This window comes from Pantherophis guttatus, chromosome 1 (genome assembly GCF_059756535.1).
Source record: "Pantherophis guttatus breed Tessera chromosome 1, ASM5975653v1, whole genome shotgun sequence".
NCBI classification, from domain to species: Eukaryota; Metazoa; Chordata; class Lepidosauria; order Squamata; family Colubridae; genus Pantherophis; species Pantherophis guttatus.
In genome coordinates this window covers 155,882,831-155,901,789 of record NC_142063.1, presented here as the reverse complement: position 1 = coordinate 155,901,789, position 18,959 = coordinate 155,882,831, and the positions used below count along the sequence as shown (strand labels likewise).

Below are 18,959 nucleotides of genomic sequence, written 5' to 3'. Positions count from 1 at the left end.
GGAATGAAAAACCATAACAGAACATGACTTAGGGGCAAATGTAGCCTCAGATTTAGGCTCCCAAACAGGTACAAAGCTTTATTAAGTCCTTTGGAATAATATGCAAATATTTAATTACATACTTATAGAGGCCCATTCATTGCTTTTAGACACCATCCATTTATTCAAGACAGTTGCTCAGATGCCCCTTAATTAACTATTAATCATTATGTGGTTTGCTACCAAGGGAATTTCTACCCACACAAGTGTTTCCTTCTGGTGATGTTTACAGGGCAAAGTAGACAAGATGGAGCCATATCTCAGGCCAAAACCCTGTAAAGTACAGGAGATAGGTAAGAGAGGGAACCTTTCGTACTCTTATCCCTATCTTCTGTGCTTTTCTTCAGCTGTTTCTCTCCAATCAAGAGTTCCTTGGTCTTCATTGTGGAGGGGAAGGGGGGGTAATTGTTGAAACTTTTTAAGAGATGTGTAGGATTGTTCTTTAAGGAAACACTAAAATAAAATTTTGTCAGACAAATACAAAACACAGTGTCACACTGTCTTTTGTGAAAACGCTTAGTACAATCAGCATTCCTACTTAGTTTAAATTCTCTTTTATGAAAACAGTCTGCAGTGAAATTTTTTCAGTACAAATCATTCAGCCTAATTACATCTGTGAATTACAATCAGTAGCAAAATGGAAATGGTGGATGGAAAAGGTGTGGATGCCATATAGTTACAGATTCATAAAACAAGATCTCTTGACTTGTTTTATATGGAGTTATTTTAGCAAACTCAGAGTGAGCTGCCATAGGTGTTATGCAAAGCATAATACACACACACACACATTCTGATGAATGCTCACCAAATGCTGGTAATTTCAAAGCAATTCAAGCTTTAGCTCAGTGGCTAACAATTGTCCAAATAGGGTCATAATATGCAAAATCTTCCTCCGCTGCCTCCTCAGATGGCCAGAACTAGTGCTTTGAAATTTTAGCAAAAAATTTAAGTCTCTCTCAGTATATTTTAGAACCACTGAGGAGCCAGTTATGTTTATATTCACACTGCCATTATTTGTTTACAATTAGTGCTATTTTAGAAAATACATGATGCCAGTTTGGTCTAGTGGTTAAGGCACCAAATTAGAAGCCAGGAGACTGGGTTCTAGTCCTGCCTTAGACATAAAAAAAACTGGGTGATTGTGGGCCAGTCATTCTCTCTTCTCAGCCTAACTTACCTCAGAGTTGTGGGGAAAATAGGAAGAAGTAATATTGTGCATGTTCCCCACCTTGAATTATTCATAAAAATAATAAAGGCAGAATATAAATAACCAAATGATCCTACTTCACAAAGGATAGTTGTGACATGTAATAAAATAAATAAGACCCATTCTTGTTATATCCAGTTGCATGAGGATTATATATATCTTTTCAGGTCTAGCAGCTTTTCTGTTAGATTGGCCCTGTTGGAAGAAGAATGTGGTCAGCTACATACTCTCGGAGAAATACATCCAAGTGTGTTTTTGAAGTTACTCAATACAAATACCAGCAATGCACGATTGCTGCAATACAAACTGATTCTCCCTTCATAAGGAAAGAAACTTGAACTTCTCATTTTCAACAAAAACCTCTTGGCAATTTTAAGGACAATATTTCTTACGTGACACTCATCGGTATTATTAAATGTGCTACTGTTTTAAAATTAGATGATGTACACGGAAACACGGGTAACATGTATTCTAACCATGTACTGCCAGAATAACTTCCATCTATTATTAATTACAATGATTCACAATTACAATTTGTATTATGGACAGTAAGTATGAGTTGAGTTTCTCTTGATGTTAGCTACTAGACTGTTTTAAAAAATTTTCCAATCTTAGAAACCAAGCCTTTTTCATCCCACACTTAAGCCACCATTGTTTTAGTTCTTAAAAAGGCACTTTACCCAAATGAATACTTTGAAAGTGCAGTAGCCTCTTAGCTTTGTCAGTCAAACAAATATTTCTTGTGCTTAACCTAATTTAAATAGAGAATTCTGATAACTCAAATGATTAGAAGGGAGTGATGTTGATTGGGAGACTGACAAAGAATATACCTACTTTACAAAAAATATTTATATGAAATAGCTTTGCAGCTCATCTTACTTTACTTATTGAGTTTGCAATGTAATTCACTCATCTCCATATCCTTAAGTGCAGTCTAAGTGGCTCAAATAGATTTATGCACACTTTATTTGCTTATAATAGATCATATCTCTTGCGACGTCACTTCAAGATAGTGGGGATTTATAGTCCAAGAGACACTTTCAAACTGAGTTAATGCATGGTGTCAGGCTTTAAGAAGTTAAAAGGTTGACTGGATGCTGCTGAACAAGACTTGCAGTCATTTTGTCTTGTAAATTGGTATTTAGATTACTGATGATTCAAGCAGGAAACAAATTTGACTACTGACATCACAAAGAACAATAATCCTTTATTCCATAATTCAGAATAAAATATTTTTGTAAATGGGAACCTAGATAAACATGTGCAGCAGCCAAGCCATCTTCAAAGAACTGGTTTTCCATTTATTCCCTGAACAGAAGCATTTTAAAGAGCAAGAATATTCCTTTTTCATAGCCTTTGTTTTCAACTGAAAAAACTGATTAAAAAGCTAGAGAATAGTCAATTTTGAATTCAATATGATGGTTCCATCTTTGCTGTTTAGTGAAAAATAATTTAAATACAGTTTCTAATTAATAACTTTTAAAATAAATTACCAAATTTCTGTCTTCACAGGATATAAAAAGATAAGGTGGGACAAATACCTTCGGATGACCTAGCAAACACTCAAAGAAATGTAATTTAAAAAAAGAAATAACCAACTCAAAAACAGGGGATTTATTCAGACTGCCTTTCTTGATCTCCAGAATTATGAATGATTAAAAAACTGAATAATTTCATCTTTTATATATTATTTTTACATTTTATTATACATTAATGCATTTTAGAGGTTCTGCATTATGTATAATTTTTCTTGGTATTTACTGTTAATATTTTAAATTACCAGATAAGAGAATTCTGCTTAATAGCAAGATAAAAATGTAATTTTTATTTATGTAAACATTTTACATAGATACCTTTAACCAATCCCAATTTAGTAGTTTAATAGATGTAATGCAAATAATTGTAAAAATGTAGCATGTATAGGCAGTTTTAAAAAAATTAAGAAAAATACTTATAGAATTGTCTAAACTTTATTGTTTTACATCTTGTCACAATATTGTTTCAAGGTCACTTCAAAAGAATATTAAAATGGCACACAGACACGTATAATGCAAAACTCAATTTTGCTTTAAATGCATTGGGTTTCTTGAACTCACCACAGATAGATTCTCTTGGGCTACAACAGTTTTGGCGCAGCTGACTCAAATTGTGAGCTAAGCCCAATTTTCAAATCTGTGCTACTATCTTTTTAAAATAAAACAAGCATAGTCAAAATATTATTTTTATTATTACTATCATCATAAGCATTCTGTTTATCAAAGACAGTTTGGAGAAAGAAGGACTAGGCCGTCTTAACTTCAAAGTAGTGTTGTTCTATTCTTCTGCAAAATGCAGTGAGGTTACTGTAGCCTTTTACTTTTTCTGACAGTTCATCGCTGATCAACTGGGTAGTAAGGATTGTGAACAGATGTCCAAATACCAAAGCATCTAATTCAGTTGGCCTATGAACAAAATAAAATTAGTATGTTGGATGAGAGAACACAACCATTGCAAGTCACATTAGGCATTAGTACCAGTTGTATATCCAGACCAGGACATACTATCTTGATCCTTCCATTTTGAGGAGAAAATGCTATCAACTGCCTTTATTCCACCTCTTCTCCTTAAGGTGGTGACAGAAGGTTGCCAGTTTAAGGCTTGAAAACTACAACAATGATGAAGAAGCATGCAAATGCTTCACCGAGTTACAGCCATGCCTGCCTTAATGATGAAGAAATTGGTGGGCCGCAGGGACGTTAATAAAGGGGGGGGGAAAAAAAGACTGGATTTGGCACTTAACTCCCTGTCACTGCAAAGCATCAATGATCTTGAGTTTTTGTTTTCTGAGTTCTGCCCTTTTAATCTGAGGATCAAGAGTTAGACTGCATTCAAGCTTAATGTTAATATAAGTGAATGTAAAAAGTCTCTCTCTCTCTCTCTCTCTCACACACACACACACACACACCATCAAATGAGATATTCTGAAAGAATGGAATTGGTATCAATTCAAACGATCAAAGCATTGAAAATATGAAATAAATACTGTTTTTAAAACATATTATTTAGGGATATAAACAAAGAATAATTTGGAATGGAAATAAACTTGCGGTGGTAGTGTTTCTTTAATCTAACCTAGATTTTAGAGTGTGTTACAGATTTAGACAAAAATCAAATTTTTAAAAACTTTTTTGGAAACTCTTTTCACTGAAATTCTTCACACAGTGCTTTGTAACTTGATCCCATTAACCTTCCTAGATGTTCCTCCTTGCCTCCTTCCGTAGTTCTCTCAAGTTGCCCAGAGGTAATCTAGCCATTTCTTCACTCATAAATTAAGAAATATAGAAATAAGTTATTTCCTGCTTCTTAGTTCCTGGACCAATAGGCAGCTACTGTGATGCCCTTTTTACCAAAAGTTAGAAAATAGAAGAAATTTTTATTTCATCTATTAAAAAAAGAAATACAGCAGGAGAAACATTTCCCCATCATTTGAAGAATGTCTTCTTGGAAGAACTCTTAAATTAAATAACTTACTTCTTATTGAAGAAATACAGTTGTGTCCCAAGCCTTTGAGAAAGTGCTTGACAACACTGATCTACCTCTTCAAGTACCTAAAAAGAATATAGATATCACAGAAGAGCAGAATTTTTTTTTTAATGAAGTGCTAGAGAAACAAAATATTTAATTAAAAATACGTAATTGCATACGTAAGTTTTTTAACAATATTTGTCCTACAAAGTTCTTGTCCTTCCCATATGATCTTTTATTCTTTATCCTTTAAATCAGGGGTGTCAAACTCGTGGTGTCACATTGTCATCACGTGACATATCACAACTTTTCCCACCTTCACTAAAACAGGAATGGGCATGGCCAGCGCATGACCCATCCGGCCCATGGCCCGCGAGTTTGACACCCCTGCTTTAAATGCAACAGTGATGTATTTGCACCTGTTAAAAATCAAACAGGATTAGTCCTTAACATGTTTCCAGACCAAGTATTTAGATTCAGTCCAGAGACAAACCTATACAAATAACCTCATATATAATTTTTGTGAACACTTGGGCACCCCCCCCAACTTCCTTCAAGAAGCCTTCATTCAAAGATTAAAAGGACCTCTAGAATAACATCTGATAGCAGTTGCTGTTAAAAATTAACCCTGATGTACATACCTGAGAGCATTTGGGAACTTCACCTAATACTAACTTCTACTGATAGCTAACCATCTAATGCCCAGTACTATGATCCTATTACTCAAATATTGAAAGGTTTACACTGGATGCCATTTTTTTCAACACATTGATCTTAAATTTTAAAGCTCTAAACAGCTTATATTCTGGATATTTAAGTGTCCTGTTTTATTATAAACATACTGTATTATAAAAACAGAAATTAAAAATGTATCTAGCAAATCAAAATATATCACACAGTAAAACCAATATCTCAGATCATAGACAGCAGAGGCTAATTTTTATTTAATTTACTAAGAAGATACAAAGAAATCAGTGCCTCCCTGAAACTTTACATTTTACATTTTGTAGGGGGAAAAATCAGACTAGGAAACTAAAGACTGACCTGATCAAGTGACTTATTGCCCCAGCCAATAGCCTTCATTTTACGCTGGATCTCCCATTGCTTCTGATAGGCCAAAACACGATTCAGAGGCCAAGGATAAGGAGAACCATATCTTGGATGAGTGATCTTTAAAGGAGGGAAAAAAGATTTTTGTGTTCTTATATAAATAAGAAAGCTGTGTCTAACTATGTCTGTGTCTAAGAAAGACTAGTCTAACTATGATTTTATTGCCGTGGCTCTGCCTCAGAACCTGATTCTGTGCAATTATTTATTTAACTTGCAGCTAAAAAAGCAAGCCTTTAAAATTATATTAAAAAAATTTTCACTTTAAAACCAGCACATCCAATAATGACATAGAGTAATCCAAAATGTATATGCAAGCAAAATTAAAGCAAAAAAAAAAAATGGTATCATTAGTGGTATAAACCTCTATGTTTCATTTATGAGTAGGGACTTGCAATTGTGAGCAAAAGTGTTTTCTCATTAAAATTTAATTAAGATGTATGCTGCAGAATCACTCACCTCCTGGACTGTAGCATCATCACACCACTGAAGATACAGCTAGAAACCAAAGAATACTAAACTTCATAACGGAGAAGGTTACACAGTCATTTATTCCTTGCAGCTTTCTCTCCTAGCTCTACCAAACAAGCCATTAATAACATTTAAAACACATAAATACGGCTACTAGATCTATCATGAAGCAAATACAATATTTCAGTGCACCAAAAATAATCTGAAAAGGATTGCGAAGTGTACATAAAAGTGTACATAAAAGCTGCTTTTTGAGAAGCACTGTTAATCATAAATCCACCTTTTTTGTTTTATACACAAATGGTAGCTGTGGCTTGCAATGTTACAAAGAAAATAGCATTTTACTCCCCCTCTTCGATATAATTCATTTCCCAAGACTGACAAATTACTAGTGTTTTGCCATACCTCCGCTGTCAAAAGCATATTATTGACTAATTCCATGTAGGCTTTCATCTCAGCTTTTTGGACTTCATCCAACCCATCACTAAGTGAATGGCCCTAAGGCAGGAGAGAAGGAAGGAAAGAGAAAGGAGAGCAAAAATTATCCGTTTGGGTCCTTTCCAAACTTTATTGAAGTCCAGGCCTTTCTCTCATTCAAAACAATCCCTTGCAACATTACACATAAGAGGCAGCTTTGTAGACCTCAAAGACTATTAAAGGCTCGGAGGTGGGGGGGGGATATTGAAGTGAAATCTTTTAAATAGAAAAGTACAGAGTGATCAGTAAACAGAACTTTCCAGCTATAGACCTTTCTTTTGCTTTTCTGCTGAGTGGTTTTTATAAATACAACATCTTTGTAAATAAACTGAAGTGAGTTATGGTGATGTAAATACCTTATTAAAATACGATGCATGGGTATTGATTTACAAGACTAAAGAAAGAAGCAAGAGTAAGCATAAATATTGATTATTTGGAATTTTTTAAGATTTAAACAAAGTGTTCTCTATGCAGTAGATTGCAGAAGCCAAGAACTAAGTGCAACATTATTTCTTGGCAACAGCCAAGATAGCAAACAGAGCATGCAGCAATCGGGAATAGCCAACTCGGTTGTGCATTTCTTTTTTAAAAAAAAATATATCTTAATTTCAAAAGCCACAGCAAGCATGGCCAAGGTGCTGAAACGACCAAAGTTACAATCCAAACCCTCTGGAGCGCACTGGGGTGATGCCTACCCTATCTTAGATGTAGGACAGGATCCAAAGGGCTTTTGGACAGCTCAGGCCTCTTCCTATAGAGCCAAGACATACAGAGAAACAATTTGAAAAATGGAAGCCCTTTCAAAGAGACATCTAAACCACTATAATTGGTGGGGGGGGGGAAAAAGTTCATCTAAAAAGAATTTGCCTCAGCTGAATCAACTGAGAATTCTTTAGGTATTTATTGTTGAAGCCTTGTTGTATTTGAATATATAATCAGAAATTTGTTTACACTAGACAAATGCTAAGATTCAACCTATAATTTAGCTTTATCCCATTTAATTACCATGTAATTAGTTTATAAATTTCTATCTACTGTATATCATCTGAAAACAATCAACAGACAAGTTGATATTATAACGTTGCATCAAGGTACCGTATTACAGAATAAACTAAAAACTCCTGAGAAAAATATTGGAGAAAAGGGTAAAAATAAAAGTCTATTTATTAATCAGTTCAGTTATGGAATTGGCTTTTAAGGCCACATGAATTAGTAAATTTGGAGGATGGAAAGAAGGAAGGAAAAGTTGCTCACCTAAAAGCAAAATTATATCTACACATATACATCCTAAATGTATGAGAACTTTAAGCAACAGAAAATACTTAAGATAGCCAAATGATGCATATCACCATAGATGAAGCCCAGAATATTTGGGTTCATATCATTTGCTTCAAAATGGAATTAATGCTGTATCCAAGACAAATATGGATTTGGTTGAAAGGTCCTACTGGAAGAAGCATATCTTCATTCCCTCTTCCTTACAGATATCTTGCCATCTCCCTTATTCTCTTGAAACTTGATCACACTCCCAAGATAGTTTCAGAGCATGCAAGTAGCTAAAGAAAGAGAAAATTCCTTTCTTTCTCCTGCCAACGTGAAGACCTAAACATCAGCAATTATAATGCAGCCAGAAACCTACATTACACAAATTTCATCTTCAGAAGATGGCCCAATAACACCAGTTTGTTATCCTGAATCAAATGATCCAATCAGGATTGGATCTGGTCAGTCCTTGGTGGGAAATAACCAAGAAATACCAATTCTATAGGTTGCATTGGGTAGTATTAAAAATAAAAATCCAAAAGACAATTTCATGCTCCGTCTTGTATTGTTGCAAGGAAAACTGCAAGCACATTACCTCACCAGTTGAATTCTATTCAAATGAGACTTTACAATAATTATCATTTAAACTTGTTTCAGTTTAAGGATCTCATATGTGCTAACTGGGGAGGTCTTGGAGCTGCAATTTAAATACAACTAAAAGACATCAGGATGAGCAAGGCGGCTGTAGGACCTCTTTCTGAAATTCTTGGGTAATACAGATTTGTGTGCTATCTGGATAAATAACAGGGTTTCTTCAGTATGGACACGTATAGAGAGAAAGATAAATATTGCACAGAATATCGTTTGTACAAAAAAAAAAAGAGTTGAGCCCAATAATAATAGATAGAAATGTACAAGTCTTTTTACACATAAGCACTCAGCAGAAAAGTAACCCACTGAACTGGATAACATCTTAAAAGCTTATTAATGCAGTGTTTTCTGAAAGAATAAAGTATTTAATTTTCAAAGTTACAATTTTAGCAAATCACCAGGATAATTTCATAAACAAATAATTAAAACAACTGCTGAATAGGTATTTATCGTTTTTTAAAATATATATATACACATTACCTTGGCTTTTACAAACTGGACAATGGGCCCAAGTTCTGAAACTACTTGATTTCCTACATGAATAAAGGGCACTTTTCCTGTGGGTGAAAAGAAGAGTATATTCAACATAGCATTCAGAATAAACCAGAATGATAAGAACAGGGATCCAGTGAAACTGAGATTTCAGTTTTGTGTTTGAGTATCTGTTTTGAAAGATGTATGAAAACATAGGTTGATACTCTGTTTCCCCCAAAATAAGACATCCCCTGATAATAAGCCCAATCGGGCTTTTGAGCTCATGGCAATAAGGCCAAGCACTTATTTCAGGGTTCAAAAAAAATATAAGACAGGGTCTAATTTTCAGGAAAACATGGTAGCATTTGTTCTAGGCAAAAGTAGTTGATCCTTTCCTGAATACGAATCTCTGTGAAACCCAAATACTACTGTCCTTATAAAAAAAAAATCAAGTATTTTTGACCAATGATCATCATCATCATCAAAATTATAGTAAAAGAATAGTTTAACGCAACAATTAGTTGTTAGGGGCTGGGAAAAAGTAATGGAACAATAAAACAACATGTGTAATTTTTAAAAAATTCACACAGTTGTGTGGCTTGGTTGTCATTCAATGATACGAAGACCTCAGCGCCTCCTAAAAATCTGACCTTCTGCATCCAGGGAATTCTGGTGACACACAAGTGCTTCTTATTCACACAGAAGCATTATTGGGGTTGGACAGTTTACATCAGGCCACATTTCTTTGTAAAAGCTTCTACAGAGTTACTTCTGATTCTCTTGTAAACCAAAGCCCCCAAATGACAAGAATCTTCTCCTGTTTGAGGATTCATAATCAAGAATATAACTACCCTGAGCACCAGTTATTAACAGAAAGGCTACTGCACATGCATACATCTGCACAAACATGTGTATTTTGTTTTGGTATGAATCTGCACCATCAATTGACTGAAAAATTGATCATATTTCTTCCAGAGGTGCAGGAAGTATGCAATTGTAAAATCCACTAGCCTCCACGCAGTACATTAATAACAAATCAAAGATTGTTGAAACAAATGTCACAAAATACCGCCACTTAATATTTGTTCCAAATACTAAAGTAAATGCTAAAGTTGCTGGACTTTAATATATAGTACTGTGTCAGTTTCACAGAAATTATGTAAAATATACAAGATACAGAGTTTTAAAAAATAATATCCAGGAACAGCATTCAGGGTAACTTCTGGTAAGAGATGCACTGGTGATCCAGCCAGTCTTTGTGTTTTCAAAAAGGGGGAGACAGGTGTCCATTACTCTTTATTCAAAAACTACTAGATATAATCTGATATCCATTAGTGATTTTATTTGACCTACCTATAATAAAACTGCCACCCTACTATAATTCTAATAAAAATAGTTATCTGTAATAACTCTGTGCTCATATCTTAGTGATACCTCATCAGAAATTGAGCAAGCAGTGAACTAAAAGGCCTGGTGTTCCTTTTGTTGACATTGAAAGGCTATAATCCATATTTCACAGCACATCCTTGCTGTGAAATATAGGTAGTCCGCAACTTACGACCACAATTGACCTCAAAACAGTGAAGAAATCCAATTTTTTTTACTACCGGTTCTGTGGGTGTGGCTTAGTGGACGTGGTATGGCTTGGTGGGCCTGCCAGGGGAAGGATATTGCAAAATCCCCATTCCCTCCCCACTCCTGGGGGAAGGCTATTGCAAAATCTCCATTTCCACCCCACTCTGGGGCCAGCCAGAGGTGGTATTTGCCAGTTCTCCGAACTACTCAAAATTTCCACTACCGGTTCTCCAGAACCTGTCAGAACCTGCTGGATTTCACCCCTGCCTCAAAATTTATGTCGTTAAATGAGAACTTGTTAAGTGGCTTGCCCCATTATATGACGTTTCTCACCACAGTTGTTGTTAAATCAATCACTGCAGTTGATAAATTAGTAACCTGGTTGTTAAGTGAATCTGGCTTCCCCACTGACTTTGTGAGAAAGTTGCAAAAAGTATGACCCCGGGACACTGCAACAGTCATAAATATGAACCAGCTGCCAAACATCTGAATTTTTATCACATGATCATGGAGATAAGCTACTTTTTTCAGTGCCATTGTAACTTTGAACATTCACTAAATGAACTGTGGTAAGTCAAGAACTACCTGTAATGTCAGTCTCTTCAATGAAGGACTACACCAGAGGTCTTCAAACTTGGCAGCTTTAAGACTTGTGGACTTCAACTCCCAGAATTCTCCAGCCAGCTGGCTGGACAATTCTGGGAGTTGAAGTCCACAAGTCTTAAAGCTGCCAAGTTTGAAGACCTCTGGACTACACAAATAACTGTGAAAGTTAAATACTGTCCAATGAATATTTGGACTATTCTTGCTTTTGCTTTTACTTAGAAAAGGGGAGGAGGGAAGATCTTGGTCACTGACAGTTACACTGTCTCAAAAAAAGAACTGCAAGCCAGCCTCTGCACAATGACATACACTGCAAAAGGAATGCAGGGCCTTTTGAACTTCTAGACCTCTCTATGGTCCTATCAATCAAGCTTTTGCTTCTACGGAACTACTATACTGTATACAGAATGAGCTTTTGGTGTTCCTACAGCAAGAGTCAGCATAATCAGTGCTCTCACAAGGTGCGAGTTTAAGTGCTCTCTTATTAACAGATGGAGAGAAAGAGAGCAGAGCCAAGCAAGTGGTTCTCAAATGTGGAATCTCATAAAAAGAGAAAAATGCGTTTGTGGTTCTGAATTTTAACCTTGTAGAATTAGCACCACCATTTCTGCCACACTGTTGTGTTCACAGAAGCTCCGTTTATCCAAGCTCTAATTTATAGGCAAGCATCCATATGATAATGCATGATGAAAAGTCTTTTGCGGTAGGCAGCAGGAAATGCTTTCAACCTGCCAACTCAAAAACTGGAAAAAAAAATTCCCATTAACATTGAATTTTGCTTTATTTAGATATTTCCTTTTACCACAGCTAATGGGGAATAAGAACACACCACATTATTGGCTAATTAGCAGGCTATGTTCATAGAAAGCAATGTACATATTCCCAATAGTTCTCTAGGCCATAAGGGGACATGCCTAGATGATGAAATTTAGGAGAGTAAGTCTCAGTGAATTCAGCCCCACAATACTCAATCGAAGCATCTTTTTGCCTGCATGGATTTCATTGTTAACAAGTTCAGCTGTGCCCACTGCAGACAAATCTTGTTTCCTGCAATGAGGAAAGTTATGTCTACATGTGAATATGCAGGTATGCTACCTTATTTGCTCTGCAAAGATCTGGGTGACTTCTAGATGGAAGCAAAGAGTTATATTTTTCATTATCTCTTTGTTGACATTCAATGGTTGCTTGGGTTTTGCGTGCCAGATACAGTAGTCATACTCTTCACGTACAATGAAGTGTGGGAAACTCCTTTCTGAACATGCCCCCTTCAATAGATAATAAGGATCAAATGTAAGAATAACCAAAAAAAAATGCTACTTTCGTTCATGATGAGACCAAATGAGAGAGCACAGCAGCAGCCCTGTATATTTGCATATAGAATTGCCCCAAATTAGAAGAGGATGTTGAAGAGGACCTGCTTGTAAAACCTGAAAGGGCTACATGAGGACATATACAATGATTGGTTACCTCCATCTGGGCCCTCTCTCTTCAATCATTCTGAGAGCTCAATTCTGTAAAGTAATCTTTGTTAGGGTATTAAAGGAAAAAGCTGCTCAAAGGTAGAATGTAAGAAAGAAGACAGGTCATCTCTTCTCATCTAATGTTAAAACCAGACTATTCCATCTACTTCCATCATGACCGAGGCAGTTCACATTTAAACACACAGAATTGTTAGCGGTATGTTTACCTTGGCCTTACAACACTGCTGTTTAATACAGTTTAATGATGAAAAGGTATTATTTCTGTTTCTTGCAAGAAAAAAAATCTGTAGCATAACAAGAAACAAGCTACTGCATCGTGCAGCATACAGTAACTCCAACTGATCTCCAAGATGAGATACTGTTGCCATAGTTTCCAAGCACAGGTGTAGTGTAAATGATTGGTACACTTACCAGATGGGGACATATATTCTGCATTTGCCCTACAAACCACCTGGACTGGCAGATTGCACATTTGTAAAAAAGCCTGAAAATAAAGAAGAGTAAATTAAACATTTCCACATTATACAAAGGCAAAACATTTTTTTAGTATTTATAATTTTAAGCCACAAGAAATATTCCTTTATTTATAATTATTTTCCAAAACAGATAACTAGGAGAACTATATTTCTAGGTACTGGCTTCTAACACTGCACTTATCACAAATTCAGATGCAATTATAAATGAACAGAGAATTACAGCAATCTGAAATATACAGCATCTCCATTTTCTTGTACTTTATTGTGATAAACTCTCTCTAAAAAAAGAAACTGCACCAAAAAAACCTTTACATTTCGTTTTGGCAATAATGATTATTGTAGTTTTAAAATGAATTGATGAAACTTTCTGCTACAATTCCAATTGTTCATGGAGCTTAGCCCACAAATTAAAGTGTAGCCCACTTCACATTTATAAAAAGATGCCATTCTTTTGTCCTTTTGTTAACTTTAATCAACTATTAAAAGTGCCCAATCCATAGCACGTAAAGCTGCCATATTTGTACCTTGCATTATACAGACCTGAGCTCACTGAAAAATAAATCTTGGCTTTCCTAATGGACTAGAAGCTTAGGAACGTAAACTGTGGGTAAGGATCCCCTAGAAGACATCTCTGTTTAGAAATTTCTCACTCCTAAAAAAGCAAAAGTCTTAAGGGGTTCGGGCCCCTAAACAGGTCAGCTCTGTAAACAGACAAGAGTGGTTAACTTTCAAAACATATCAAAGCTAGACCAGTCAAATAGGCTTTGTGGCTATACCTGAAAATGAGGAAAAGTGGGCAGCAATGACAAAAGCATTGCTCCCTGATAAACCTTTTGCTTTGATATTCAGGTTCTTCCACCACAACAGAATACACATTCGAGACAAGCAGAATTTCCATAAACCTATTCCCACAAAACAACATGAAGAAAGGAGATTTCCATAAAGTATGAAGAAAGATTCCAAGCTCAGATATTTTGTGTAATACCAAGGCTTTTCTGGAATTGCATATTATTAATCTTATAAATAAATCAAAGCCAGTCCTAGTAGTATTGTAATGATTAATATTTAAAATACGGCTGTAGAGAATGTCAATATGCAGACACTGAAAGGGATCTGCATTTTCTTTCATTAAAAAATGACAAGTGGAAAAAAGTGGAAATTATACAACATGAACTAATGCACAAAATATTCCAGTTTTCCTATCAAGCGGTGGCAGATGCTGTAAATTGCAACGTCTGTCTAAAATTATAAATGAAAATGGTCCAATATCATTCTTGGAATGATAGAGTATATGCCTAATGCAGTTATGATAATAGTCACATTTGTAGTTTAACATAAATTAAGAGTTTAATTGTATTTGTGACTACTTTAAACAAAGTAACACGTTCTTTTGTACCTGCAAATGTAATTTATTGCAAAACCAGGTTCATTTTCCAGAACAATCAGTTTTATACTACCCTGGAATGCTGCTGTAATGTAATTCCTGCTGCAGAATGTGTGAAGAGTACATCCACTGGTACCACAGAGGAGGCTTTGAAGATAAATGAAGATGCTATTCATTCAGGAGTAATTTCATCTTAGAACCATATGAAAGATGTTTCACTCAGACACGGTAGATGCCTGGCTTGGGATTTCAGTCTATTTTCAGCTTCGGTGTAATGTTGTTAAATCGATTATGTTGATACTGTATTTCTAATCATGAAGAATTTCAGCTATTATTCTACTTAAAGGATGGATTGTCAGACTTGCATTATACTGTTCGGTCTCTCTCCAGTTTACAACACAATTACAGTTTCAAATCACAAACTGAAATTATAAATTCACACTAAAAGAAACACAAATCAGTAAAATGAAAATCAGCAGCCTTTTTTTTTAATAATTTAGAGAAAAATGATTGTTCTTCTCACTATAAAGAACTAATGAGCTTCCAATGCATCATGAGAGTTTCTTTTAGGTTTTACTCCAATTGTGTTTATGTTTCTGTGTTATGCTTATGCTTGGTAACCAAACTCCATCATCTTTCTTCATATACATACATACTACAACTTGGAGAGCTATATGGGATATATTATCGCTTACTTTAATTAATATATTTACATCACCAAACCATGAGGGAAGACTGTGTGCTGCTCCCTATTCAATTTTAACAAGGGTACAGATTCAGACATTCCAGGACTGTAAGTTATCATACTACCCTTACTGCTAATTAAATACATTTCAATATATTGACTTAGTGCTGGCATATACTAAGGATGTTACATCCTTAACTCCCCAAAAAGTTTAGCATCCTTCCATTAAAACACTAAGTTTACAAAGCAACTGACATTGTTACTTTTTATATACATTACCATACTTTTCAGAGTATAAGTCACACTGGAGTATAAGACGCACCTATCTTTTTTGGTGAGGAAAAGAAAAAGAAATCTCCCTCTGCCTCTGAGCAATTTTGCCTCGTTGCAGCAAACAGCAAACAGCCTGCTTTACTTTCATTTTCGTTTTCAGCATAGTTTGATTAGCACAAGGAAAAAAAAAATCTGCTCCAGCAATTCACTTCTTTGCAGCAAGCAGCAGAGCCCTGCGCAAAACAGCTGACAGCAAATCAGCTGAGAGTCGGGAGGCCGATCCAATCAACTTGTGCTAATTAGGCTGAGCTAAAGCTGAAAGGAGCTGTTTTTTTCTTGCTGTTTGCTTGCAAGGAGGTACCTGCTGCGAGGCAGAGGCCAAAGGGTGGGGGCCAGTGGGTGGGCAGGACTACATTCGGTGTATAAGACACACCTAAATTTTTGCCCCCTTTTAGGGGGGGAAAGGTGCATCTTATTCTCCGAAAAATATGGTATATTACTTTTCCATTTTTTCCAAAGATGAAGCTGTGAAGCTTCTTTCTGGATATTCATTTCACTGAAAGCTGGAAAGCAATTGAGATAAAGTAAATAAATACGTAAGTAAGTATGTGTATGTATGTATGTATGTGTGTGTGTGTGTGTGTGTACACACACAGATATTCTGCAAAAAAATAATTTATCTAAAGGGAAGAAAATAATTTCTGCCCGAATAGTGATCCGAGTCAGATTCATAATAAAGCAATCAGCATGTCTTTATAATCTCTACAATCCTGAGAATATTTATCACATAAAATTACCATTCCAGTCCCAAAAAATAGGAAATAGAAGATACCAAACAACAAATCCTAAAATTCCAAGTGTTTGAAACCTATACCTGCATATCCTGTCTAGAAAAATATCAGGAATTACTTTACAGGATTTTTTCCCCCTTTACTTCTCAACAGGAAGACACAAACAAAAGGAAGGGTAAAGTATTAACAATCCTATTTAAAAAATGGAGTGAAGAAAGAATCTACAGAGCATATTCAAAAAACAGGAACCGGAGACTTCTCTTCATGTTGATCATCTCATTGACTCTCATTAGTCTTCTTTCCGGATACATTCAGAGAGAATTTAATGTAGCAGATTTCTGTCTCACTGCTCCTGTCTTAAGTTTCTTCAATTTTATTTCTGCAGCAAATTGTAAATTCTGTTAAAAACCACATCTCAGAATGCACACATTGTTGCCCCAAAAAATCCTTGGTTTTTTCATACCATATACATCACAGATAAACCTATCTGAGGATAATCTAATCCTCAAAATTGCAACCAAAATATATCTACCATGAAAAATATGTCATCCAGAACTACCCAACTGTCATATTTAAAATGGAATCCATTTTAGAAAGCAAACTTTGATAGAAAATATGAAAACAAATGAAGTTCTTCAGAATTTGCTGGGAAACCATACAAAAATTATCAAAATTTTTAAAAATCCCCATCTTCATTATCTGATTATGCAAAAAGATTTTCAGATTCTTGTAATAAAGCACCATCTCTATCTTCCTCACCTTCATCTTTTTCACTGGCATCTGCTCTGGCATCTGCATATATTGCATCATCTTTTGTTCCATCCAGGGCATTGTTGATGCCACACTTCAAACATGAATAGTGAACCATATCCAAAGAAATATTTTCCCATGTATCATTCATCCATCAGCTGATCAGCTACATCAGCTGATTTTGCTATCAGCTCTATATTTGGTTCTTTAAAATGTCCCTCTTCCTTAACTTGGCCATGCCAAATATTGTCTGCAACATGCACTCTAAAACATGTCCCAGATGAGAAGGGAAAGTTTCTTCTTGAAAGCCCCCCCCCCTCTCTGTCTCTCTCACACACACACACACACACAGAATTTTTGCTTCCATGCTTTGGGAGCTTTTTCCACTTAAAAATAGTATCTGGATAGATCTTAGTTCCACTTGTTAAACATGAAAGAATCACAGTGAAATGATTCTTTGAATTTCCCGATGACCTAACATTTTTTTTTACCAATACTTGTCAATTGTAATTGAACTGCCATTAGTTTTGACCATATTTCTAATATCACCAAGTTTGTACTTATGATGCTTAAAAGTTGTTTTAAGAATTTTTTTTAAAGAAAACAATCTTCTATTCAAAAATTTTGGGTAGCTCTTGAGAAACTTTATTTCACTGTCTCAAGCAAAATCATGAATTTGGAACACCAGCCAACAGAAAAACAGAAATCTATCAATCCCTCAGCCTCATATTTTTCAGATTTCGTCATCTTAAATGTTCCCAGACCAACATTGGTCCAGGTAGTAAGTGTGCAAGTAATTTTCTAGTGCTGAGACCAAAGACACTCCATATCAGTATGCCTTCTTCCAATTCGATGTATCATCTAAACTAGCTTTCATCTAGGACATCTTCAAGGCATCTTTAGAAACCTATATTATATTTAATTATTAGATTAGATGTCATCATTCATGTAATGTGCCTACACACTTGTAAAGGAAAAGACTACACTGAACCAAAATCAAATGACATAAAAATGTAATGTCCTCCAATAAAAGTGAAAAATTCAAAATGCTTCTTCTTTCAGAGAAAACTATTATTTAAGAGTCAACTCATTAAATTATAATTTACTTCTGTGCCTCACTGAGGAGAAAGAAGGCACACTGCTAATTTACAGAAGAACATACTAAGAATAAGGATAAGCCCAAAATTTTGTTAGTATGAATTTTCAGAACTCTCAGAACTCTCTCCTTCAAACTATCTAAAAAGGTACAATACTCTCTTTCTGCCAATCAGTAACATATGGCAGAAAAGATTTTCTTTCCACTTGCACCTCTGTATAACCATAAATCTCCTCCAGAGAGGCTGAATATTCTCTGAAGGGGGGGGGGTTGGCGGGGGACAGGCACAGAAGGGACTAAAGGAGAAATAATTTGCAAGTTCAACTCCACTTACTTATCTTCAAAACCATTAACACTGCAATCTCATACAGTTCTAACTGAAAGCAAGCTTTCAGGTAAGCACATAAAGGATTGTAACTAATTATCATGGTTCTTTCTTTTTGTATTGTAAATTCAGAGCACTGATAGTAATCTGGCCTTCATTAAGATGAATAAGATATTGTTATTGCATATTGTGTTTTAGAACATCTACAACATTAGCCTTGGAAATCTGTACTATCCATGATATAGATGCCTTCTGTTAATCTATAGTAACTATATACTCAATTTACTTCCTTCTATTTATATCACAAACATGAACATTTCAATCCAT

The 18,959-nt window shown here is 35.3% G+C and overlaps 1 protein-coding gene across 8 annotated transcripts in view; it reads right to left on the bottom strand.

Annotated features, from left to right (window-relative positions):
* Positions 1-3,197: 3,197 nt before the first annotated feature.
* The window catches only part of MTX2 (metaxin 2), a 38,482-nt gene continuing 22,720 nt past the window's right edge, over positions 3,198-18,959 (bottom strand). For all 8 annotated transcript variants that reach the window (XM_087882047.1, XM_060688030.2, XM_087882044.1 and 5 more), the window contains 7 exons: positions 13,264-13,336; positions 9,200-9,276; positions 6,734-6,826; positions 6,317-6,355; positions 5,795-5,920; positions 4,757-4,833; positions 3,198-3,687 (listed from right to left, as the gene is read on the bottom strand). In XM_087882047.1, coding sequence (XP_087738173.1) covers positions 3,528-3,687; positions 4,757-4,833; positions 5,795-5,920; positions 6,317-6,355; positions 6,734-6,826; positions 9,200-9,276; positions 13,264-13,324 — 633 coding nt within the window. In that variant the 5' untranslated portion in view covers positions 13,325-13,336 and the 3' untranslated portion in view covers positions 3,198-3,527. The remainder of the gene's footprint in view (positions 3,688-4,756; positions 4,834-5,794; positions 5,921-6,316; positions 6,356-6,733; positions 6,827-9,199; positions 9,277-13,263; positions 13,337-18,959) is intronic.